The sequence below is a fragment of the Salmo salar genome, chromosome 10 (genome assembly GCF_965601325.2).
Source record: "Salmo salar chromosome 10, fSalSal1, whole genome shotgun sequence".
NCBI classification, from domain to species: domain Eukaryota; kingdom Metazoa; phylum Chordata; class Actinopteri; order Salmoniformes; family Salmonidae; genus Salmo; species Salmo salar.
Genome location: NC_138300.1, coordinates 115,558,353 through 115,585,000, shown reverse-complemented (window position 1 = coordinate 115,585,000; position 26,648 = coordinate 115,558,353). Strand labels below are relative to the sequence as shown.

The 26,648-nt window shown below is 42.5% G+C and overlaps 1 protein-coding gene across 3 annotated transcripts in view; it reads right to left on the bottom strand.

The window, feature by feature from the left end:
• The window catches only part of LOC106561616 (anoctamin-1), a 98,716-nt gene that overhangs the window by 46,151 nt on the left and 25,917 nt on the right, over positions 1-26,648 (bottom strand). Inside the window, exons 1-4 of one of the 3 annotated variants that reach the window (XM_014125737.2) lie at positions 20,462-20,676; positions 14,676-15,023; positions 8,796-8,894; positions 4,207-4,358 (exon numbers count right to left, since the gene is read on the bottom strand). In XM_014125737.2, coding sequence (XP_013981212.1) covers positions 4,207-4,358; positions 8,796-8,894; positions 14,676-15,023; positions 20,462-20,605 — 743 coding nt within the window. In that variant the 5' untranslated portion in view covers positions 20,606-20,676. Of the gene's footprint in view, positions 1-4,206; positions 4,359-8,795; positions 8,895-14,675; positions 15,024-20,461; positions 20,677-26,648 lie in introns of those variants that run through there. The other 2 variants (XM_014125742.2, XM_082957408.1) reach the window with 2 other exon arrangements.

The following is a 26,648-nucleotide window of genomic DNA, read 5'->3' as shown; positions in this document are numbered from 1 at the left end:
ACAGTTATTACTGATAGTCTGTTGTTGTACTATCTGTCAGACCTTCAGGCCTTCAGCTATTGTTCTGTTCTGTTGTCAATGGGTATGCCACATACTATACCGTACACCACTACAGTAGTCAATTAGATTATGTCCATTAAATTCCCGTAAACAAAGATGGATGGGTACAGGAATGGAATTTTAGAGAACAGTTTTGTATATGTGATTGGAAGACATACTGTATATAGTGATGTATATAATTCTTCAGAACAACGTATATGCCTTCAGCTATTTTTCTTGCCTGTCCTTAATGTGTGCGAACAGGCATATGCCACCACATGCCATATCATATGCCACTAGACATTTACAGTACCAGTCAAAAGTTTGGACACACCTACTCATTCAAGGCTTTTTCTTTATTTTTACTACATTCTACATTATAGAATAATAGTGAAGACATCAAAACTATGAAATAACACATTTGGAATCATGTAGTAACCAAAAAAGTGTTAAACAAATCAAAAATATATTTTATGTTTGAGATTCTTCAAAGTAGCCACCCTTTGCCTTGATGACAGCTTTGCACACTCTTGGCATTCTCTCAACCAGCTTCATGAGGTAGCCGCCTGGAATGCAGTTCAATTGACAGGCGTGCCGTGTTAAAAGTTAATTTGTGGAATTTCTTTCCTTCTTAATGCGTTTGAGCCAATCAGCTGTGTTGTGACAAGGTAGGTGTGGTATACAGAAGACAGCCCTATTTGGTGAAAGATCAAGTTCATATTATAGCAAGAACAGCTCAAATAAGCAAAGAGAATTGACAGTCCATCATTACTTTAAGAAATTAGTCAAGGACTTTGAACGTTTCTTCAAGTTCAGTCGCAATAACCATCAAGCGCGACGATGAAACTGGCTCTCATGAGGACCGCCACAGGAAAAGAAAACCCAGAGTTACCTCTGCTGAAGAGGATAAGCTCATTGGAGTTAACTGCACCTCAGATTGCAGCCCAAATAAATGCTTCACAGAGTTCAAGTAACTGTCATGCCCTGACCATAGAGAGCCCTTGGTTCTCTATGGTGTTTTGGTCAGAGCGTGACTAGGGGAGTGTTCTAGTCATTCTATTTCTATGTTGGTGAGTTGTATGGTTCCCAATTAGAGGCAGCTGGTAATCGTTGCCTCTAATTAGGGATCATATTTAGGAAGCCCTTTCTCCTACCTGCTTTGTGGGATATTGTTTCAGTTAGTGCCTATGTGCGCGCTGTACTTCACGTTCGTTGGATGTTGTGTTGTTTTTGTTGTTTCACTGTGAATTAAAATTATGTGGAACTCAACTCACGCTGCACCTTGGTCTGCTCTGTACGACGATCGTGACAGAATATCCCACCTCACAAGGACCAAGCAGCGTGTGACGGAGGTAAGGGAGTTTTGGACCTGGGAAGAAATCATGGGAGGACACGAGACCCTTCCTTAGCGGGAGTCGCAGAGGACTCAGGAAGGACAGCGACGACGCCGGGGACCGCGGCCACAGAAACCCCAAGATGTTTTGAGGGGGGGGCACGAGGGGTGGTTGGCCGAGCCAAGGAGAGAGCCAGAGCCCACCTGGGAGTCGATGGAGCAGTGTGACGAGGGATATCGGAGAATGATGTTGGCTAGAAGCGTGTTATCAGTCCGGTGCCACCTGTGGCGGCTCCACGCACCAGGCCTCCAGTGCGCCTCCCCAGCCCGGTACGTCCTGTGCCGGCTCCCCGCACTCGTCCTGAAGAGCCAGAGACCGTCAGGGAGGCGATTGAGAAGATGGGAGAGAGAGAGAGGAGAGAGATGTTGTGCAGGTGTGTTCTGCACAACATTCGACCTGAAGAGCCTGTCAGCAGTCTGGTGAGTCCTGTGCCAGCTCCCCACACTCACCCTGAAGTGCGTGTCACCAGTCCGGTGCCATCTGTGCCGGCTCCACGCACCAGGCCTCCAGTGCGCCTCCCCAGCCCTGTATGTCCTGTGCCGGCTCCACGCACTCGACCTGAGGAGCATGTCATCAGTCTGGTGCAACCTGCGCCGATACCCAGTCCAGGCACGGTGTCCAGTCCCGCTCCCTGGCAGGAGCATACGTCTGCGCTGGTGCCCAGTCCAGGCACAGCGTCCAGTCCCGCTCCATGGCAGGAACTCTCCTCTGCGCCGGTGCTCAGTCCAGGCACGGCGTTCAGTCCCGCTCCAAGGCCGGAGCCTTCCTCTACGCCGGTGCCCAGTCCAGGCACGGTGTCCAGTCCCGCTCCATGGCTGGAGCCTTCCTCTGCACCAATGTCCAGTCCAGGCACGGTGTCCTGTCCAGCTCCAAGGCCGGAGCCTTCCTCTGCGCCAGTGCCCAGTCCAGGCACGGCGTCCAACCCAGCTCCATGGCCGGAGCCCTCCTCTGCACCGGTGCCCAGTCCAGGCACGGCGTCCAACCCAGCTCCATGGCCGGAGCCCTGCTCTGCACCGGTGCCCAGTCCAGGCACAGCATCCAGTCACACTCCATGGCCGGAGCCCTCCTCTGCGCCGGTGCCCAGTCCAGGCACGGCATCCAGTACCGCTCCAAGGCCGGAGCCTTCCTCTGCGCCGATGCCCAGCCCAGGCACAGCGTTCAGCCCGGCGCCATGGCCGGATCCGGGGTCTGGGCGGGGGCTACGACCCGCACCGGAGCCGCCACCGACACTAGTCACCCCCCCTACCCTCCCCATCTGGTTTCAGGTTTTGCGGCCTTAGTCCGCACCTTTGATGAGGACCGCCACAGGAAAAGAAGACCCAGAGTTACCTCTGCTGAAGAGGATAAGTTCATTGGAGTTATCTGCACCTCAGATTGCAGCCCAAATAAATGCTTCACAGAGTTCAAGTAACTGTCACACCCTGACCATAGAGAGCCCTTGGTTCTCTATGGTGTTTAGGTCAGAGCGTGACTAGGGGGGTGTTCTAGTCATTCTATTTCTATGTTGGTGAGTTGTATGGTTCCCAATTAGAGGCAGCTGGTAATCGTTGCCTCTAATTGGGGATCATATTTAGGAAGCCCTTTCTCCCACCTGCTTTGTGGGATATTGTTTCAGTTAGTGCCTATGTGCGCGCTGTACTTCACGTTCGTTGGAAGTTTTGTTATTTTTGTTGTTTCACTGTGAATTAAAATTATGTGGAACTCAACTCATGCTGCGCCAAGGACCGCTCTGTACGACGATTGTGACAGTAACAGATACATCTCAATATCAACTGTTCAGAGGAGACTGCGTGAATCAGGCCTTCCTGGTTGACTTGCTGGAAAGAAACCACTTCTAAAGGACACCAATAAGAAGAAAAGACTTGCTTGGGCCAAGAAACACGATCAACGGACGTTAGACCAGTGGAAATCTGTCCTTTGGTCTGATGAGTCCAAATTTGAGATTATTGGTTCAAACCGCCGTGTCTTTGTGAGACGTAGAGTAAGTGAACAGATGATCTCCGCGTGTGTGGTTGCCACCGTGAGCATGGATGAGGTGTGATGGTGTGGGGGTGCTTTGCTTATGATACTGTCTGTGATTTATTTAGAATTCAAGGCACACTTAACCAGCATGGCTACCACAGCATTCTACAGCGATACGTTTAGCGGGACTATCAATTGTTTATCAACAGGACAATGACCCAACACACCTCCAGGCTGTGTAAGGGCTATTTGACCAAGGAGAGTGATGGAGTGCTGCATCAGATGACCTGGCCTCCACAATCACCCAACCTTCAACCAATTGACATGGTTTGGGATGAGTTGGACTGCAGAGTGAAGGAAAAGCAGCCAACAAGTGCTCAGCATATGTGGGAACTCCTTCAACACTGTTGGAAAAGCATTCCAAGACAAGCTGTTTGAGAGAATGCCAAGAGTTTGCAAAGCTGTCATCAAGGCAAAGGGTGGCTACTTTGAAGAATCTAAAATCTAAAATATATTTTGATTTGTTTAACACTTTTTTGGTTACTACATGATTCTATATGTGTTATTTCATAGTTTTGATGTCTTCACTATTATTCTACAATGTAGAATATAGCTAAAATAAAGAAAAAGCCTTGAATGAGTAGGTGTGTCCAGGTTTTTGACTGGTATTGTACATTACAAGTGCATTAAATGTCCTTGAAACCAAGATGGTTTGGAGCAGGAATTGAAGTCCATATGTTAAGGTACATTTATACAGTCTATACAGTCCTGTATACCCTATATTATCAAAAGACATAAAGTATATACTCACAGGTGTTGTTTTTCTCTGGAGAACATGTAGGAGAGATGCTTAATATTTTGTGTCCTGTTATCCTCCACGTTGGGATAGAGAGGTTCTGTCACTTTGTTTACCAATGTGTTGATCTTCGCCCCAACACCCGTACTCTGCTTCATTTCATATACCTAAAATATAAAGATATACCTTCAGTTTATATAACTACAATATCTAGATATACCTTCAGTTCATATACCAACAATATAAAGATATACCTTCAGTTTATATAACTACAATATCTAGATATACCTTCAGTTTATATGCCTACAATATAAAGATATACCTTCAGTTTATATAACTACAATATCTAGATATACCTTCAGTTTATATACCTACAATATATAGTTAAACCTTCAGTTAATATACGTACAAAATCTAGATATACCTTCAGTTTATATACCTACAATATAAAGATACACCTTCAGTTTATATAACTACAATATCTAGATATACCTTCAGTTTATATACCTACAATATATAGTTAAACCTTCAGTTAATATACGTACAATATCTAGATATACCTTCAGTTTATATACCTACAATATAAAGATACACCTTCAGTTTATATAACTACAATACATAGATATACCTTCAGTTCATATACCTACAATATATAGATATACACTACATGACCAAAAGTATGTGGATACCTGCTCGTCAAACATCTAATTCCAAAATCATGGGCATTAATATGGAGTTGGTCCCTCCTTTGCTGCTATAACAGCCTCCACTCTTCTGGGAAGGCTTTCCACTAGATGATGGAACATTGCCAAAGGTGTTCAATGGGTTTGATGTCAGTGCTCTGTGCAGGCCAGTGAAGTTCTTCCACACCGATCTTGACAAACCATTTCTGTATGGACCTCACTTTGTGCACAGGAGCATTGCATTGCTGAAACAGGAAAGGGCCTTCCCCAAACTGTTGCCACAAAGTTGGGAGCACAGAATCGTCTAGAATATCATTGTTGTTTTTGTCGCACTGCTTTGCTTTATCTTGGCCAGGTCACAGTTGTAAACTGGCCTACCTGGTTAAATAAAGGTGAAATACATTTATTTAACAGCCCCAGATCATAATCCCTCCTCCACCAAACTTCACAATTGGCACAATGCTATCGGGCAGGTAGCATACTCCTGGCATCCGCCAAACCCAGATTCATTTGTCGGACTGCCAGATGGTGAAGTGTGATTCATCACTCTAGAGAACACATTTCCACTGTTCCAGAGTTCAATGGCAGCAAGCTTTACACCACACCAGCCGATTATTCGCATTGTGCATGGTGATCTTAGGCTTGTGTGCGGCTGCTGGGCCATAGAAACCCATTTCATGAAGCTCCCGACGAATAGTTCTTGTGCTGACGTTACTTCCAGCACTCGCGGTTCAGTTCTGTGAGCTTCTGTGGCCTACCATTTCGCGGCTGAGCCGTTGTTGCTCCTAGACTTTTGATCGGAGCAGCTCTAGCAGGGCAGAAATTTGACAAATTTACTTGTTGGAAAGGTGGCATCATATGACGGTGCCATGTTGAATGTCACTGAGCTCTTCAGTAAGGCCATTCTACTGCCAATGTTTGTCTATGGAGATTGCATGGTTTTGTGCTCAATTTTATACACCTGTCAGCAATGGGTGTGGCTGAAATAGCCAAATCACTTCTATGCTCGCTTTGAGGCAAGCAACACTGAGGCATGCATGAGAGCATCAGCTGTTCCGGACGACTGTGTGATCACGCTCTCCATAGTCGACGTGAGTAAGACCTTTAAACAGGTCAACGTACACAAGATGCGGGGCCAGACGGATTTCCAGGATGTGTGCTCCGGGCATGTGCTGACCAACTGGCAGGTGTCTTTACTGACATTTTCAACATGTCCTTGATTGAGTCTGTAATACCAACATGTTTCAAGCAGACCACCATAGTCCCTGTGCTCAATTTTGTACACCTGTCAGCAATGGGTGTGGCTGAAATAGCCGAATCACTTCTATGCTCGCTTTGAGGCAAGCAACACTGAGGCATGCATGAGAGCATCAGCTGTTCCAGACGACTGTGTGATCACGCTCTCCATAGCCGACGTGAGTAAGACCTTTAAACAGGTCAACGTACACAAGATGCGGGGCCAGACGGATTTCCAGGATGTGTGCTCCGGGCATGCGCTGACCAACTGGCAGGTGTCTTTACTGATATTTTCAACATGTCCTTGATTGAGTCTGTAATACCAACATGTTTCAAGCAGACCACCATAGTCCCTGTGCCCAAGAACACAAAGGCAAGCTGCCTAAATGACTACAGACCCGTAGCACCCACCTCCGTAGCCATGAAGTGCTTTGAAAGGCTGGTATTGGCTCACATCAGAACCATTATCCCAGAAACCCTAGACCCACTCCAATTTGCATACCGCCCAAACAGATCCACAGATGATGCAATCTTTATTGCACTCCACACTGCCCTTTCCCACCTGGACAAAAGGAACACTTATGTGAGAATGCTATTCATTGACTACAGCTCAGCGTTCAACACCATAGTAACCTCAAAGCTCATCACTAAGCTAAGGATCCTGGGACTAAACACCTCCCTCTGCAACTGGATTCTGGACTTCCTGACGGGCCGCCCCCAGGTGGTGAGGGTAGGTAGCAACAGATCTGCCACGCTGATCCTCAACACTGGAGCCCCCCCAGGGGTGCATGCTCAGTCCCCTACTGTACTCCCTGTTCACCCACGACTGCATTGCCAGGCACGACTCCAACACCATCATTAAGATTGCAGATGACACAACAGTGGTAGACCTGATCAGCCAAAAAACGACGAGACAGCCTATAGGGAGGAGGTCAGAGACCTGGCCGGGTGGTGCCAGAATAACAACCTATCCCTCAACGTAACCAAGAGTAAGGAGATGACTGTGGACTACAGGAAAAGAAGGACGCCCCCATTCTCATTGACAGGGCTGTAGTGGAGCAGGTTGAGAGCTTCAAGTTCCTTGGTGTCCACATCACCAACAAAATAGAATGGTCCAAACACACCAAGACAGTCGTGAAGAGGGCAGGAAACTAAAAAGATTTGGCATGGGTCCTGAGATCCTCAACATGTTCTACAGCTGCAACATCGAGAGCTTCCAGACTGGTTGCATCACTGCCTGGTACGGCAATTGCTCGGCCTCCGACCGCAAGGCACTACAGAGGGTAGTGCGTACGACCCAGTACATCACTGGGGCTAAGCTGCCTGCCATCCAGGACTTCTACACCAGGCGGTGTCAGAGGAAGGCCCTAAAAATTGTCAAAGACCCCAGCCACCCCAGTCATAGACTGTTCTCTCTACTACCGCATGGCAAGCGGTACCGGAGCACCAAGTCTAGGACCAAAAGGCTTCTCAACAGTTTTTACCCCCAAGTCATAAGACTTCTGAACAGGTAATCAAATGGCTACCCGGACTATCTGCATTGTGTCCCGCCACCCACCACCCGCCAACCCATCTTTACACTACTGCTACTCTCTGTTCGTCATATATGCATAGTCACTTTAACCATATCTACATGTACTGTACATACTACCTCAATCAGCCTGACTAACCGGTGTCTGTATGTAGCCTCACTACTTTTATAGCCTCGCTACTGATTTTCACTGTCTTTTTGTTGTTGTTTTTATTTCTTTACTTACCTATTGTTCACCTAATACCTTTTTTTGCACTACTGGATGGAGCCTGTAAGTAAGCATTTCACTGTAATAAATAAAAACAGTGTCCTGTACAGGGAATAGGGTGCCTTTTCAGATGCACCCCTCTGTCTTGTATGTAACATGATGATTCAGGACTCTGTCTATGTTTTCTTTTCTTGTTTTTAATGTGTTGGTATGTGGATCATTAATTTAAAACATTTCTTAGCGAGGTATGGACAATGAATGGGGGAGTCAAGTGTGTGTATGTGTGAGAGAGACTGTTTTAAAGGGAGTGTGTGCGAATGAAAAATGAATAACAAAACTTGTAGATTGTAATACAGTATGTGTTCACTTCCTTTGTGAAACCATATAATTGTATAATTTCTGTGTATACTCTGAATGATTTTGCTTTCAATGCAGTATTCAGATAAAGCAATAAATGTTCACATTTTTGTGTGGTCATGCTTTCTTACCTGTGAGGCATCTGTTGTATTTGGCACACGTGACAAATAAACTTTGATTTGATTTGAATCCACTAATTTGAAGGGGTGTCCAAAAACTTTTGTATATATAGTGTACCTACAATATATAGATATACATTCAGGTCTACTACATGCTTCCATATGTGTTATTGATATACATGTGTGTGCCCAGGAGGTTAACCAGGGCACAAACAGGTCAGAGAGAATGAGAATGGCCAGCATCAGGTCTGTGTCTGAAAAGGTTACTAGCTGTCAAAACCTTGATTCCTCTGTCCTTGCTTCCTCTTCCCTTGCTTCATCTGTCCTTATTTCCTCTGTATTTGTTTCCTCTGTCCTTGCTACCTCTGTCCTTGCTTCCTCTGTTCTTGTTTCCTCTGGTTCCTTGCCTCCCTCTCAAAGCTCATTAGAGAAGCTTAGAACCTTTACATGTCATTCAACAGTTAACTTACTTTTTTCGTGGGCATCTTGAGCTTCATAAACTCCGCCTCTCGACAGAGCACATGCCATGGAGCATGAATCTTCACAAAGCCCACACCTGGAGTTTTAGTCTGAAATAAACAAAAAACAGATTCATTTCATAAAATAAACTTAATTTTCTGAACAATAAAATGGAAGTTTAAGGTTTGGTTGGCAAGTATTGAATGCCCAACCCTTTGGGTATTATGTCCCTTTTTATGCTAGACCAACAACAGTATATGACATGCAGCATCAACATTAGAGGTATGTATAAAGGCAACAAACGAAAAGAATGAAAGAAATGCATGTGTTTATCTCTTGTCTTTAAGGAAAGCAATACATTCATCTGGATGACAGTTGGGTAAACAACGGTCTCCAAACAAATCCCTCTTCTATAGTCAGTTCAATCAAAACAATGTCTGGGAACTGAAGGCTACTTACTGTAAGGCACAGAGACAAAGAGACACCATGGGAAATCATGAGAAGAATCAGCTACCCTTCTATAGAAACACGTCATCATCATTACAATGATAACGTAAGCATTTGAATCTAGGACAATGCCAAAAAAGTTCAAACTAGTACCAACACAAATAGTATTCCACAGTACTGTATGTACGTTAAACAACATCAACACAGGAATGATTCACTGTGAAGGCTTTGATGCTGCTGTCACCCAGTTACCCAGATATGACCCCCATGATATCATTTACATGGAATCAGTGGTTACTGAGATGCTCATTCACCCACTGACATGGTACAGCACAGAACATCTGTTCCAATGTGCAGCTCCTCCTGTGCGAAGACAAGCATGGCTAGCAGGCTAGCCTCTAACGTGATCTCAAATTCTAAACAACCAACTGTTACACGCTATCTCAGTTTGTATTGTCTTCAATAGAGCTAAGACAAGCATCATTAGCAACAAGGGACGCAGAATCTTAAACAAAACACAGTCTCTAACTTTGATCTCAAACCCTTGAACAACCGACTGTCTTAACAGCCTTTGTCACTTTCTATCATCTATCAGCCAGCATCATGTTTGTTGTTGACACAGATCATCAGTCTTTGCATAACATCTTATAAAAGTACCTTGGACTTGACATGCCTCTGTACTGCGTACTGTATGTCAAGCGACAAATGTCACCATGTCTGAAACATTAGGAGTGACATTTTCAACAACTCAAGACGCGATGGTGTCAGTGCTATCTATAGGCTGAATCAGTTTGAGTACTCAGAGCTGCATTTAATCAGAAGTGATTTAGGAATGCAACAGCTCGTTTGTGAGAATGTGTCACGTATCCTGTTCCCACCATCACATTGTAAAACACACAGACCCCTCATGGACACAGTTAGAGGTTTTGATAGAGCCAGTCTTGGATAAAAATGTGGTTGTGTAACTAGCCTGATTAAAGGTGCGCGGTGGAGCAACCGTGTGTGCAGGTCCTACTTCCTTTATACTAGTTTTCTTCGGCCCAACAAACCTTAATAACAAGTGATGCTGCAACAAGTATTGAATTTAGGCGTGCAGATCTAAAAGACATCCAGTCAACTATAATGTAGTCTCGCACTGACAGACATCACATTGCATTCTTGTTCGAGAATCAGAGACAACTAGAATGTTCTAGAAACATAGAGGGTCAAGGTTAGTTCATATGGGTTTCCTAGCAGAATTTTCCATTAATCCCATCACTGTTTGAATCCCAAACATTGGCACTCATCCACATCCCATCACCACCTCTGCTTCCTTCCTTCCCACTTCAGTCCCGTCCCAGTGTCCCTCCCTCTATTAGATACAGATGTGAATTACTCCCACTTAAATGTCCTCTATAGACAGATTAGTGTAGTCAACAGCACTTTAATCATCTATAATATTTAGGGCGCCTATTTTAATCACCTAACTCCACAATGGACGGACGATGAGAGGAAATGATAAAATACCTAAACATTACTCCCCTCTCTCCGCTAAGATCATAGAACAGAGATTATTCTGTATGTCTTCCCCCACAGTGAACAGTCTGACACAATAACCACATGGGAAACACTTTGGTAATAGAATGATGGCTTGAATGCAATTTAGGGACAAAATGGAAAATTATACCCAGATGATTTATAACACAGTGAGTGTATGGCACCCAGAACCAAATATCGCGTGTACCCTGCCTTGTAACAAAAGTCCACAAAAATACTTGACATATGACATAATTTATATATCTCTTTCTCACACACTTCATTGAAAACATGAAAACACTCTGTATGTGTGAGAGTATGTGAGAGTGTGTGAGAGTTTGTACTGCTCTTAAAGAGTACAGTCAAGGTATTCTGAGTGATCTTCCAGCTGGCATTGCCACACATTGGTTGTACTGTCCGGGGGTATCGTCGGATGGGGCCACAGTGTCTCCTGACCCCTCCTGTCTCAGCCTCCAGTATTTATGCTGCAGTAGCTTATGTGTCGGGGGGCTAGGGCCAGTCTGCTATATCTGGAGTATTTCTCCTGTCTTATCCGGTGTCCTGGGTGAATTTATGTATGCTCTCTCTAATTCTCTCTTTCTCTCTTTCTTTCTTTCTCTCTCTCGGAGGACCTGAGCCCTAGGACCATGCCTCAGGACTACCTGACAAGATGACTCCTTGCTGTCCCCAGTCCACCTGGCCGTGCTGCTGCTCCAGTTTCAACTGTTCTGCCTGCGGCTATGGAACCCTGACCTGTTCACCGGACGTGCTACCTGTCCCAGACCTGCTGTTTTCAACTCTCTAGAGACAGCAGGAGCGGTAGAGATACTCTCAATGATCGGCTATGAAAAGCCAACTGACATTTACTCTTGAGGTGCTGACTTGTTGCACCCTCGACAACTGTGATTATTATTATTTGACCATGCTGGTAATTTATGAACATTTCAACATCTTGGCCATGTTCTGTCATAATCTCCACCCGGCACAGCCAGAAGAGGACTGGCCACCCCTCAAAGCCTGGTTCCTCTCTAGGTTTCTTCCTAGGTTTTGGCCTTTCTAGGGAGTTTTTCCTAGCCACCGTGCTTCTACACCTGCATTGCTTGCTGTTTGGGGTTTTAGGCTGGGTTTCTGTACAGCACTTTGAGATATCAGCTGATGTAAGAAGGGCTATATAAATACATTTGATTTGATTTTGGTTCGATTTCATTTGATTGGTTGCCTGGTGCTGTGTGTGTGATTGTGCGTGTGTGTTTGTGTGCGTGTGTGTTTGTGTGTGTCTGTGCATGGTGTGATCCTTCCACAGAGCCCTGCCCTGTCTATCCCTGACTTGGTAAAGAGATCTACCATGGCAGCTGTCATCTTGCCATCCTCAGCACTTGGACCGACTTAGTCTTATATTACTGGACTTCACCCTCATGACATCCTCAGGTCCTGTCCATGACAGGTTACTGTTGGTCAACGCACCAGACTACTACTAGAACTACATAGGGTTTCCTTATTTCATTCACTCTCATGACATCTAATCCAACAAGTTGATTCAATGCCTGCCATACTTTCTTCTTTTTTTTTTACAAGAGACTCGTCTTTTGATCCTGATCAGTGATTTTGAATTCAAAATGCATTGACTTTGAACAAGAAAAATAAAGCATAACACAGATACTACTTATGTAATGTTTAAAGGGGCAGTGCAGTTAAAAACGAGATTTTCCAATTTTGTTATGATATTTTCACACTATGAGGTCGAAATGACACTCTAAAACTATGAAAATTTGGATAATGGCCCAGATCATGACATCACAATCTGATCTGATTATTGTAACCGATGACCAGTCAGCTTTTATTTGCATATGTATCCTCCTATTTTGAAGGGTAGTCTCTAGAGTCTAAACCAGTGGTTCTCAAAAGGTTTTTCCTCGGGACCCAAATTGGCTTGCTAAAGTATTCACCCCCTTGGCATTTTTCCTATTTTGTTGCCTTACAGGAATTGAAAAGGACTTTTGGGGGGTTTGGATCATTTGATTTACAAAACATGCCTACCACCTTGAAGATGCAAAATATTTCTTATTGTGAAACAAACAAGAAATAAGACAAAAACTGAAAACTTGAGCGTGCATAACTATTCACCCCCCAAGTCAATACTTTGTAGAGCCACCATTTGCAGCAATTGCAGCTGCAAGTCTCTTGGGGTATGTCTCTATAAGCTTGGCACATCTAGCCACTGGGATTGTTGCCCATTCTTCAAGGCAAAACTGCTCCAGCTCCTTCAAGTTGGATGGGTTCCGCTGGTGTACAGCAAACTTTAAGTTATACCGCAGATTCTCTATTGGATTGAGCTCTGGGCTTTGACTAGGCCATTCCAAGACATTTAAATGTTTCCCCTTAAACCACTCAAGTGTTGCTTTACCAGTATGCTTAGGGTCATTGTCCTCCTGGAAGGTGAACCTCCGTCCCAGTCTCAAATCTCTGGAAGACTGAAACAGGTTTCCCTCAAGAATTTCCCTTTATTTATCGCCATCCATCATTCCTTCAATTCTGACCAGTTTCCCAGTCCCTGCCGAGGAAAACCATCCCCACAGCATGACGTTGCCACCACCATGCCTCACTGTGGGGATGGTGTCCTCGGGGTGATGAGAGGTGTTGGGTATGTGCCAGAAATAACGTTTTCTTGATTTTAGTCTCATCTGACCACAGTACCTTCTTTCATATGTTTGGGGAGTCTCCCACATGCCTTTCGGCAAACACCAAATGTGTTTGCTTATTTTTTTCTTTAAGCAATGGCTTTTTTCTGGCCACACTTCAGTAAAGCCCAGCTCTGTGGAGTGTACGGCTTAAAGTGGTCCTATGGACAGATACTCCAATCTCTGCTGTGGAGCATTGCAGCTACTTCAGGGTTATCTTTGGTCTCTTTTTTGCCTCTCTGATTAATGCCCTCCTTGCCTGGTCCGTGAGTTTCGGTGGGCGGCCCTCTGTTGGCAGGTTTGTTGTGGTGCCATATTCTTTAAAAAAATGTAATAATGGATTTAATGGTGCTCTGTGGGATGTTCAAAGTTTCTGATATTTTTTATAACCAAACCCTGATCTGTACTTCTCCACAACTTTGTCCTTGACCTGTTTGGAGAGCTCCTTGGTCTTCATGGTGCCGCTTGCTTGGTGGTGCCCCTTGCTTAGTGGGGTTGCAGACTCTGGGGCCTTTCAGAACAGGTGAATATATATTGAGATCATATGACAGATCATGTGACACTTAGATTGCACACAGGTGGACTTTATTTAACTCATTATGTGACTTCTGAAGGTAATTGGTTGCATCAGATCTTATTTAGGGGCTTCATAGCAAAGGGGGTGATTTTACATTTTTTTACATTTTTTGAAACAAGTTATTTTTTTCATTTCACTTCACCAATTTGGACTATTTTGTGTATGTCAATTACATGAAATCCAAATAAAAATCTATTTAAATTACAGGTTGTAATGCAACAAAATAGGAAAAACGCCAAGGGGGATGAAAACTATTGCAAGGCACTGTATATCCAACAAACAAACAAACCAATGACAGTAGCCAGGCAGGTTAAAAGGTACCCCGGGTTACCCCAGTTACCCTGGTTACTGCTGCAAGTCCTGCTAGCCTTCTATAGGCCGGTTTCAGCTGGTGCTGTACCAAAGTACAATGTATCTTTTGTATACTGTTACATGGTGGGGGCTCCAAGCAAACTGGCTGACCTAAGCCCAAAGACAAAAATACCCCTGATCCACCAGCCAGCTGGAAAACAAAGACTGTAGAGTTGCAGCGGTGTTGGTTGTGTGGAATACTGTCCCCTCTCTGCCCTAAGCTAACTCACAGCTAACGCTAGACCTGGCTGGACATTGCTGATAATATCGTGTGGGTTTGGTCAAAAAGAACAGAACAGAGAAGCCGTAGAGAAGCAACTCACATCCTCATCCTTCTCCAGCTCCATGCCCATATCCCTCAGGTTGCCCTCAAACTCCTCCCGGTGAAGGCGCTTGTCGTCCACGTGGTAGTCCATGCTGTGGTCTTGGGAGGCCACCTCCGGGTCACCTCTGGGTTGAGGGGGTGGCGCTCGTCCCAGCCTGGCTGTCCCACGGCGGAGGCTCCGTGTGAAGGCGTTGTCAGTGAAGCGGGAGGACTGTCGGTTGGAGCGCGAGCTGCTGGGCTTTTTGATGTGGTAGGTGAGGATGTAGTCCACCCGTCTCTCTCCATCCTGGAAGTACAGGCCATGCTGACATCCTGTGTTCTCCTCAGGTGTCAGGCAGTTCAGGAGCTGGGGAGAGAGGGGAGGGCTATGCATTAGAGGGCTGCTTGGGCTAGTTGCCTAGCTGAATCATGTGCATGTGTGTATGTGTGTGTGCTGTGCAGCTTTTGCCATTTGTCGTGAGAGGCACAGCATGGTTAATGGGCCAGTTAGACTACAGGGGTCAAGGTGGGGTCAAGCTAGTCCCAATAGGGCTCCTAAGGAATTGTGTTCCCCTTGGGGAAGTGATCAGTCTCAGTGACTTAGAACCCGAATGCTGATTTGCAAGGCAAGCAGTATTGATAATTATTTGGTTAACTATTTACTTAAAAACATGTATTTCACATTTTTCTATCCAAAAAAAGGCTTGTGTTGCTACTCTGTGTGTGTACAAACGATTAAACAAATATTCCTGGTGCTATATTTTATGACATATCATTCATTTATATGAATACTGTCTATAGGTATAATGTTCAAATATATTATTGTACAAAATTCGATAGGATTTTCCTGAACATATATCACAGCAGAGAAGGTAGAAATACATTTTATAATCATAACAATCTGAGAACAAATGGAGAATAAAATATTGAAAAAATAAATGTAGGATTTTGACAATACTGTAATATAAGATTTGTCATCTACTGTCTCCCTGCAAACCAGAAAATACTAGACCAATGAGAGAAAGCTCTTCTTCACAAAGAATCCAATCTTATACTGTGGCTTGTTTAAAAGAAGGCGTCTTATATGGCCATTATAACATTGAACATTTTTACACGAAAAATCTAAATTCCTATATATCCACTTGGATATTTGTGTCATGATTATAACAAAATGTATGACATATTCATGGTTGATCCGGTTTCAGTTGGATATGTACAGTATATGGCTCGTTTTCAGAGGGATATAACAAACGCTGAAATCCAAGCTTGTTTGACCATTCATGTTTGAGTGACCAAAACTCTTTGCTTATTCCTGACCTGGTGGTCCAATATTGTTGCAATAGTCAGCATTATCATTATCATCACATCCAACAGTGTCATCTCTGCAACAGCACCTACAAAATTATAGATTTTTATTTTTTATTTTATGTGTTATAGGCTGATGAAGAAGTGCATATAACCCAATCTGCCACTATCAACATATAGTATTATTTACCCAAATGGCAGTTACATGGAGCAATGTCAAGGCCTTCCTGAACTACAGTAGCTCATTTCAGGTAAGAGTGCCAAAATTATTGATGGATGTTTGTGTGTGTGCAGACATGTGGGTGTTTCTTGTGTTTGGGTGAGCAAGGCTGACTGACAATGATCTTTAGCAATCTGGGTTGGTCTTATGACTTATCAGTTGTAATAATATTGTCCAATATTCCTGCAGACTATTTTGATAGCACTGACTGACCCAACTGATTTTCTATTTTTAATCACAATATGTAAGAAGTGGATTGTGGCCCGCCCCACATTAATACAATCACTTAATTCAATGACCTAATTTGACAATTCTACCCAATTCCATACTCTACCTCACATGCTCCCGAGTGGCGCAGCGGTCTAAGGCATGGCATCTCAGTGCTAGAGGTATCACTACAGACCCTGGTTTGATTCCAGGCTGTATCACAACCGGCCGTGATTGGAAGTCCCATAGGGCAGTGCACAATTGGCCCAGTGTCGTCCGGGTTAGGGTTTGGCCGGGGTAGGCCGTCATTGTAAATAAGAATTTGTTCTTAACTGACTTGCCTAGTTAAATAAAGGTCAAATAAATGATGAAATTCTAAGACACTGTTCCATTTGTACCACTGACTGGGAAGATTTTAGGAGGCACTTACTACTGATGTGGGTTATGTGAGGCTATGGGGAGAGTGGAGTAAGTTGAGACATTCAGTATCAATCCGTCAAGGGAAATATAGTATTCTTTCTAACAAAGACATTACACAAAAAATAAAAAATGGCGGCGAAAGAGAGGGCTGCCTCGCTTCTAGCTCTTAGGAAACTTAGTTTTTTCACAAGCATTTCGCTACACCCGCAATAACATCTGATAAACAGATGCATGTGACCAAATTTTGTTTATTTGATACACTGAGAATAGAAAATATTAGGAACACCTTCCTCATATTGAGTTGCAACCCCAATTGCCCTCAGAACAGCCTCAAGTCGTCGGGGCATGGACTCTACAAGGTGTTGAAAGCATTCCACAGGGATGCTGGCCCATTTTGACTCTAATGCTTTCCACTGTTTCAAGTTGGCTGGATGTCCTTTGGGTGTGGTGGACAATTCTTAATACACACGGAAACTGTTGAGCATGAAAAACCCAGCAGTGTTGCAGTTCTTGACACACTCAAACCGGTGTGCTTGGCACCTACTGCCATACCCCATTCAAAGGCACTTAAATATTTTGTCTTGCCCATTCACTCTCTGAATGGTACAAATACACAATCCATGCCTCAATTGTCTCAAGGCTTAAAAATCCTATAATTAAAATCTCTCCTCCCCTTCATCTACACTGATTGAAGTGGATTTAAACAAGTGACATCAATAAGGGATCATAGCTTTCACCTGGATTCACCTGGTCAGTCTATGTCATTGAAAGAGCAGGTGTTCCTAATGTTTTGTCCACTCAGTGCATATTTCAGGATGTTGTGTGTCCCTGGAAATAATCAGAATTCATGTAAATATTACAGTTTTGTATTTTAATAATTTTAAGCATCTTTTAACATAGGCTTAACACCTAACAAACACTTTGTACGTTTTTAAAACACTTTTAACATAGGCCAGGCCCTGTTGTGACCTAATATCCCAGTGATAATGGCTTGCATTACGCATGGGAAGAAAACACTTCATTATGTACAACTTGACATTGGCTCAACTTACTCTATGGTCATTGGCTCAACTTACCCCAAGGCAAACATTTTGACTATATTAGTCCACACAGCTACAAGGATGCACTTTCTTGCTAGGTTTAGGACCTCATATTGAAGGTTATAGAGACTCCAACGGAAGTATAGAACAATATTAAAATGCTCTACTTTGGTTTAGATACAAGCATTACGAAACCTCTAACACAATAAATGTATTTGACTTGGTGAAAATTATTTTTGGGGACCTAACTTGCTTACCACTTTTTCCATGTGGTTTCTTCCTTCACATTCGCCATGACCTCTACCTAAATATTTGGTAAAATAATAGATTTTGTGTATGGTTTCCTAAAAACAAGGGGGCTCAACGTACCCCTTTGGCTCAAATTACCCCACTCTACTCTATCGCTGCTTTCATGACCAATTAGTTAAGTTGTCTGTGGCAGCTAGCCCGCCAGATGTAGAGTAGGGCTGCGTGTCATAAATTAGTTTGTTTTTGTTTACGTTCCCAAAAAGGTCCACTTTTCACAAACACACCTCTCTTTTGCATAGTTCAATTCTTCACAGAGCTGCATGTGTAACGTGGGACAAGCAGAAGCAGAGCTAGCATAGGGCAGGCCATGGGTGCAGCCATGGATGTAAGATCCTGCAGATTTTTTGAAAAACAAAAATGTCTATGGTCAGGTTTTGGCTATAGGCTACTTTGAAGCAAGGTAAGACATGCCTCGTAATAGGCTATGAAGTAAAACTTCCAGGTTTCAAACTATTAAGTAGGCCTACAGTATATGTTTTCAACATGCAGACTGCCTCCAGCAGTCCAGCATATGCCTGCACTCAAATGGCAGTTGCTTAATATTAAGAGGAGTTGAGAAATAAATAGCCTCTTTTTAACAGTGGATATCTGTTGCGTGTAGAAATGTTGCGCAGTGAGTGGGCTTATCAGAACACATGTTTGATCCTCAATACGGGGACCCCTCAGGGGTGCGTTCTTAGTCCCCTCCTGTTCACCCACGACTGCGTGGCCAAGCACGACTCCAACACCATCATTAAGTTGGCTGACGACACAACGATGAGACAGCCTATAGGGAGGAGGTCAGAGATCTGCCACTTTTCCCCCACAGGAGACTGAAAATATTTGTCATGGGTCCCCAGATCCTCAAAAGATTTACAGCCGCACCACGTGGTATGGCAACCACCTGGTATGGCAACTACTTGGCATCTGACCGTAAGGTGCTACAAAGGATAGTGTGTATGGCCCAGTACATCACTGGGATCAAGCTTCCTGCCATCCAGGGCCTATAAACTAGGCGGTGTCAGAGGAAAGCCCCAAAAATTGTCAAAGACTCCAGTCACCCAAGCCATAGACTGTTCTCTCTGCTATCGCATGGCAAGCGGTACCGGAGCGCCAAGTCTAGGTCCAAAAGGCTCCTTAACAGCTTCTACCCCCAAGCCATAAGACTGCTGAACAATTAATCAAATGGCCACCTGGACTATTTACATAGACATTTTACATTTGTTTTTACACTGCTGCTACTCGCTGTTTATTATCTATGCATAGTCACTTTACCCCTACCTACATGTACAAATTACCTCGACTAACCTGTACCCCCGCACATTGACTCAGTACCGGTACCCCCTGTATATAGCCTCATTACTAACCTGTACCCCCGCACATTGACTCGGTACCGGTACCCCCCTGTATATAACCCCGGTATTGTTATTTTATTGTGCTACTTTTTATACATTTTTTTACTTAAGTTTATTTTGTAAATATTTTCTTAACTCTATTTCTTGAACTGCATTGTTGGTGTTGGGCTCGTAAGTAAGCATTTCACGGTAAGGTCTACACCTGTTGTATTCAGCACATGTGACAAATAACATTTGATTTGATGTGCTGTGAGAGTGATCTCTCACTGTGCAACAGGTTATATTTCGCTCAAACTGGGCTCTGTATGAAAATACACACGAGCCAATTTAATTCCCAATAGACTGATGAGCATGACTGGTCACATTTATTTTTAGCGGCTGACTGCCTAACATGCTAATTTGCAATTTGCATTTATGATAGGCCGGATCAGCAATTCATTTGGTCAGACGGGCCCCTGGAGAACGCCCCGCCCCCTCTGTGCTGAGAGTAACTCCACGCCTGGGAACAAGACAGTACAGCGTGTCAGACGTCTACAGTAGATACTTGTTCTGTAATTAGCCTACATGATAATTATCTCTCTACACACTGCCAAACCAGGTCAAGCTATTTCTCAACTATATTGAGATAAAAACCTTACACAAAAGTTATAAAGAATGGATTAACATTAGGCAAAATAGTGTAAATGTAGTTGAAAAACATATTCAGGTTATTACTTAACCCACTTGATGTGTAAGTAGGTTTTTCAACTACATTTACACTAAACAAACATAAGTCAGACTTCCACCTATTATTTTCCAACAAATCAATCAAATCAAAATTGAAATAACTGCCAAACTTATCTTTACTATAAAAACATATAGCAAACTGTTATGTGATGAAGGTTTTCCCCCTGAGATAGTCTCAGTCTCCTAATATGTAAACACATTATGTAAATCCATACATACTGTATATCTTTGTCATTCTACTCACTTGAAATTTGCCATGAAAAATCACATCCTTTAAGAAGTGCCTGGGCTTGCTAGCTGTAGCCGCTGCGTCATGAAGCAGTGAAGTCCCTGAGCTCTCTGATGTTTCTCCAGCCATCTTCCCATCACTAGGCGAGCGCTGCCACATACTACTGCTATCAAACACAGCTCTCTCTCTCTTTCTCTCTCCCGCTCTCTCTGTCACCGTCCACAGCGTTGAACCAAGCCCAAAGTCTCCCTGCTACAAGACCTAGTACTTGTTACTTGAGAAGAGTCTGAGATGCCAAGTAGCTAATATTAGACTTGATCTGAATGCGACAAGGTGCCCTCTCATTTCCCAATCTCTCATTACATATCATAGGTATAAGAGATATTCTCATCTTCTTCAGGGTCTGCTAGTCATTCCGAGGCCAAGGTTAAGCTGCGTTACATTTCATTAGAATGTAAACATTGGCCCAACCAATACAAACATTCCCCTGAGAAGGTCCTCAGTGAGAGATTGTGTCAGCGCAACACAGCGACGGTGTACCACTTCAGATGTGGCACTGGATACGCGCTGTTGAACAAGGGGGGATTAAACACTTCTAATGCTGTGTATATTCACAAGATCAGTTGGAATAATAGAACCAACTACACAAAATATTACAGTGATTAACGATGTCAATTGGTACTTGTGTTATCAAGTGAAATTTTAAGTAAATTCCAACAGGTGGGGAGGACGGCCCCCACAATAAGTAGGGATTGATTGATGCTCAATGTTAAATTCAAATCTTCCTACCATCACATCTAAGCCAATACAACACCAATGTCAATGCTGTCATATTGTTTAACTCCAATAACTCTCTATTGGAGTAACACAACACACTCCCCGCATCTCGCCATGATCCGTTCAGCTGGTACCGAGAACCTATACAGGATTTTTGTCAGGGTCGATAGGAAAAAAATAAAATGTCTTGCAACCAGCTAGCTCAAATTCTTGGCGTATGATTAAAACGAGACTATAGCATCCATACCATTGGACTTACCATTTGTCGGACTGAATACGTTTGTAGGTACAACAGTTTTGATTAAATGTATAATTTATCGCTCTCATGTGCCAATAGAGAATCAGCGTTGCGCTAACTTTTTGTAGCATTTCTGTCAATGCTAACATCTTTTTCAGCCTAATCTCAGAGTTCTTAAACCCGGTCCAAATTACTTAAGTTGCTGTGCAACTGGTAGCTAGCTGGTAGCAGGTTTACTCTCAAGAACCCAAGGCAACCGAAAGCATTTTGTCTTATCCCAAGGGTTTTCAGCCATGTGAACTACAATGTTTTTAGAAATTTGTATAAATTAATAAAACATGAAAAGCTGAAATATCTTGAGTCAATAAGTATTCGACCCCTTTGTTATGGTAAGCCTAAAGTTCAAGAGTAAAAATCTGCCTAACAAATCAAATAATAATTTGCATGGACTGACTCTGTGTGCAATAATAGTGTTTAACATGATTTTTGAATGACTACCTCAATCTCTATACCCCACACATACAGACCAATTATCTGTTAGGTCCCTCAGTCGAGCCGTGAATTTCAAACACAGATTCAACCACAAAGACCAGGGAAGTTTTCCAATGCCTCGCAGAGAAGGGCATCTATTGGTAGATTCATGTTTTTTTTTTAAAGCAGACATTGAAAATTCCCTTGAACATGGTTAAGTAATTCATTATACTTTGGATGGTGTGTTAATACACCCACTCACTACAAAGATACAGGCCTCCTTCCTAATTCAGTTGCCGGAGACGAAGGAAACCACTCAGGGAATTCACCATGAGGCCAATGGTGACTTTAAAAGTTACATAGTTTAATGGCTGTGATAGGAGAAAACTGAGGATGGATCAACAACATTGTAGTTACTCCACAATACTAACCTAAATGACAGAGTGAAGAGAAGGAAGCCTGTACATACAAAAACATATTCCAAAAGATGCATCCTGTTTGCAATAAAGCACTAAAGTAAAACTGCAAAAAGAATGTGGCAAAGAAAAGCTATATGTCCTGAATACAGAATGTTATGTTTGGGGCAAATCCAACACAACACGTCACTGAGTACCACTCTTCATATTTTCAAGCATGGTGGTGGCTGCATCATGTTATGGGTATGATTGTCATCATAAAAAGAAACGGCATAGAGCTAAGCACAGGCAAAATCCTAGAGGAAAACCAGCTTCAGTCTACTTTCCAACAGACACTGGGAGACAAATTCACCTTTCAGCAGGACAATAACCTAAAACACAAAGCCAAATATAGACTGGGGTTGCTTACCAAGATGACATTGAATGTTCCTGAGTGGCATAGTTACAGTTTTGATTTAAATCTGCTTGAAAATCTATGGCAACACTTGAAAATGGTTGTCTAGCAATGATCAACAACCAATTTGACAGAGCTTGAAGAAGTAAAAAAATAATCATGTGCAAATATTGTACAATCCAGCTGTTCAAAGCTCTTTGAGACTTATCCAGAAAGACTCACAGCTGCCAAAGGTGATTCTAACATGTATTTACTCAGGGGTGTGAATACTTATGTTAACAAGATATATCTCTATTTCATTTTCAATACATTTGCAAACATTTCTAAAAACATGTTTTCACTTTGTCATTATGGGCTATTGTGTGTAGATAGGTGAGGATAAAAAATTTATTTTATCAATTTTGATATCAGGCTGTAACACAACAAAATATGGAATAAGTCAAGGGGTAAGAATACTTTCTGACGGCACTGTAAACATAAAGTATTGATCATTATGATCATATTACAGAATCAAAACGTACTGTAACAATAAACATAGTATGCAAAGGAAAATAAACAAAAAGAAGTGAGCCTCCACAGCCAACCTTCCACCTCATTCCCCCAACACCACCCATCCAACATGTCTCCATCAAACCACCCAACTCCTGCCCCCCACATGTCTATCACCACATCTCACCCCCCTAGCAACCAGGGCTCCTTGTGAGTTACTACCCCCCCCCCCCCCCCCTCCCGCCACACCGACCCCCCCCCCCCCCCCCCCCCATACCACCCACCCCCCCCCCCCATGTCCCAAAGGGCAAAGAAAATAAAAAATATATGGTACCGTTTGGACACATCTACTCATTCAAGGTTTTTCTTTATTTTTACTATTAAATACATTGTAGAATAATAGTGAAGACATCAACACTATGAAAGAACACATATAGAATCATGAAGCAACCAAAAAAAGTGTTCAACAAAACAAAATATATTTTTGATTTTAGATTCTTCAAAGTAGCCACCCTTTGCCTTGATGACAGCTTTGCACACTCTTGGCATTCTCTCAACCAGTTTCATGAGGAATGCTTTTCCGACTGTCTTGAAGAAGTTCCCACATATGCTTAGCACTTGTTGGCTGCTTTTCCTTCACTCTGCGGTCCAACTCATCCTAAAACCATCTCAATTGGGTTGAGGTCGGGTGATTGTGGAGGCCAGGTAATCTAATGCAGCACTCTCCTTGGTTAAATAGCCCATACACAGCCTGGAGGTGTGTTTTGGTTCATTGTTCTGTTAAAAAACAAATGATAGTCCCACTAAGCGCTAACCAGATGGGATGGCGTATCGTTGCAGAATGCTGTGGTAGCCATGCTGGTTAAGTGTGCCTTGAATTCGAAATAAATCAAAGACAGTGTCACCACAAATTGACTTTTAACAAGGCACACCCGTTAATTGAAATGCAATCCAGGTGACTACCTCAGGAAGCTTGTTGAGAGAATGCCAAGAGTGTGCAAAGCTGTCATCAAGGCAAAGGGTGGCTACTTTGAAGAATCTCAAATATAAAATATATTTTGATTTGTTTAATACTTTTTTGGTTACTACATGATTCCATATGTGTTATGTCACAGTTTTGATGTCTTCACTATTTTTCTACAATGTAGAGAATTGTAAAAATAAAGAAAAAGCCTTGAATGAGTAGGTGTGTCCAAACTTTTGACTGGTACTGTATATATACAGTATTTGTTTATTTGTATGTGTTGGGCTTTAGTTGAGATTATTCTTTACAGTGTGAAGTGTATTTGTTCAGGCCTCAATTGTTCCTTAACTAGCACTATTAATTCTCGTTGTCGATAATTCTAACGTTATAACTCTAATAGGAACTGTGTTTCCACTGGCAAATTGGGAGAGAGTGAGGCCGTATAAGAGGCAACATATTTTTTTGCAGCAGAATCGTGAAAAAATATTTCAAATAAAAAACTATACACTTACTGTAGCAGGCTTGCACAGATCCATACAGCTGTGTGCCTCCAGCCAACAAACTACACTTCCACTACACTTCCTCCCCAGTTATGCTTACGCACAGGTGTTAGAGCATGCTAGATAGCTAATTATTACAGGTGGTCGCCTCTGTCTATCTGTCTTCCGTAAACAAGTGCTGTAACATGGAGATATGGCCTTGTGGGAACATTAACTCTAACCCTATAAAGGTGTGTAGTAATTTAGCCTTTTGATTTTTGAAAATAATTTCTTGCTGATATGACAGTAAATAGTGGGCAGGGCACATCATTCTGGTCCACGGAAATTTTACATTGCGTAATTGTTTGTTTGTTTTGCAGGCGATCTAATCATTTGGTAAAAATGTTTATGAACATGCATATCACAATCTTGCATAATGGTCACCTACATTTTGGGATTTACATTAGAGATTAGTAATATTTTCATGGTTCTAGGTCAATTTTCAAGTATTATGAATGAAAGGCCTTTTGGGAGCCAAAAAATGCGACTCTTTTACGTGAACGGAGCCAAATGATGTTGCTCACCGAAAATACACAGTATGCCCATCATTACAGCAAATTCCAGCCATTACCTTATGATGCATTAATTCAGTACGCTCCTCTTCTATCAATGCAATTTTATTCATGACATTTTAAACCAAATTTGCTTTGACTGATCAACCGTGTCAAGTTATCTTTCAGTGTGTTCCCGAAAATCTGAAATAAAAAAAAATATTTCCTAATGCTTACTCAGCTAAATTATTCAGTACTTTGAGAGTCAATTACAGGAATTATTTTGCTTAACCCTAAAATTGCCAACATATTTTTATCTTAAAAGTACTAACTGGGGTAATGTTTACCGCAAAGGCAGCGCTGCTCTCAGATCAGCTTTCTCCATTCAAATCTTGCCTTAACATTATAACTATTTCACAGTACTGATGAAGGATCAGATATTAGAGAGATATTATGACCTATAGCTGCAAATATTGAGCAGGCTTATTCTAATGCTTACCCAATAATGCACTAAATGTTGTTACACATAATGAAATATATTGAGGCAAAAATTACAGATAGTAGCCTACAACTAGCAAAATAGAACTCAATTGCTTTTCATTTCAAGCATATTTTTTATAATTTGCTTGTTTGTCACAATTGCAAAGACATTGGCAACTTTGTATTTGTAGTTAACTTTGTTATGAAGTTATTGGCGGTCATAGAGAGACAGATAATCATTTTGATTCTATGTATAAAGTGTATTGTGAAGGCCAAAAAAGTATGTAACGACACACTTAGCTGTTCTACAAGTGGTCTGAGGCAGTCTGTAAATAGCAACCATTTTCAAGTGCAACTTTACTAACGCTAGTTTTGGGAAACCGGGTTTGGACAATAAATTATGTGAAACAAAAGCTGAAATTACATTTTTAAAAGGCACCGTTTGCATGTGGAAATGACAAATGTTTTATAATCATCTTCTGGTGTGAAAACCTTGGAAATTAGAAACAAAAAAATATATGTTTTAAATGAGAAGGAGGCATTGGTCTGAGGCCAAAAACAAAAGGAAATTCACATGAGCACCACAATGCCTACTTCACCCATGCTCGACTAAGGTTTTCCAGCACACAGCTTTGACCAACTACAGTAGCTATGTTGGTCTATTGTACTTCAAACATTGTGTAGGAAGGTTGCTTAGGATTTTAACCTTCTCAAATAGCCTAACTCATACTCTTAGAGGAGGTGCTCCCACAATAAGGTGATTTGTTAAAGTATTGGATTCTCCACACGACACTAAGACAACATCCCATTTCACTACATTTTCATGTTTTTTTTAATTATTATTTAAAGCAAGTTTTGCTTTTATACTTACAATAGCATCAGGCTGGATTGAGTGAGCTGTTTTGTCCTGTAGTAATGTGGTGCCTACCTGTAATCAAATTTG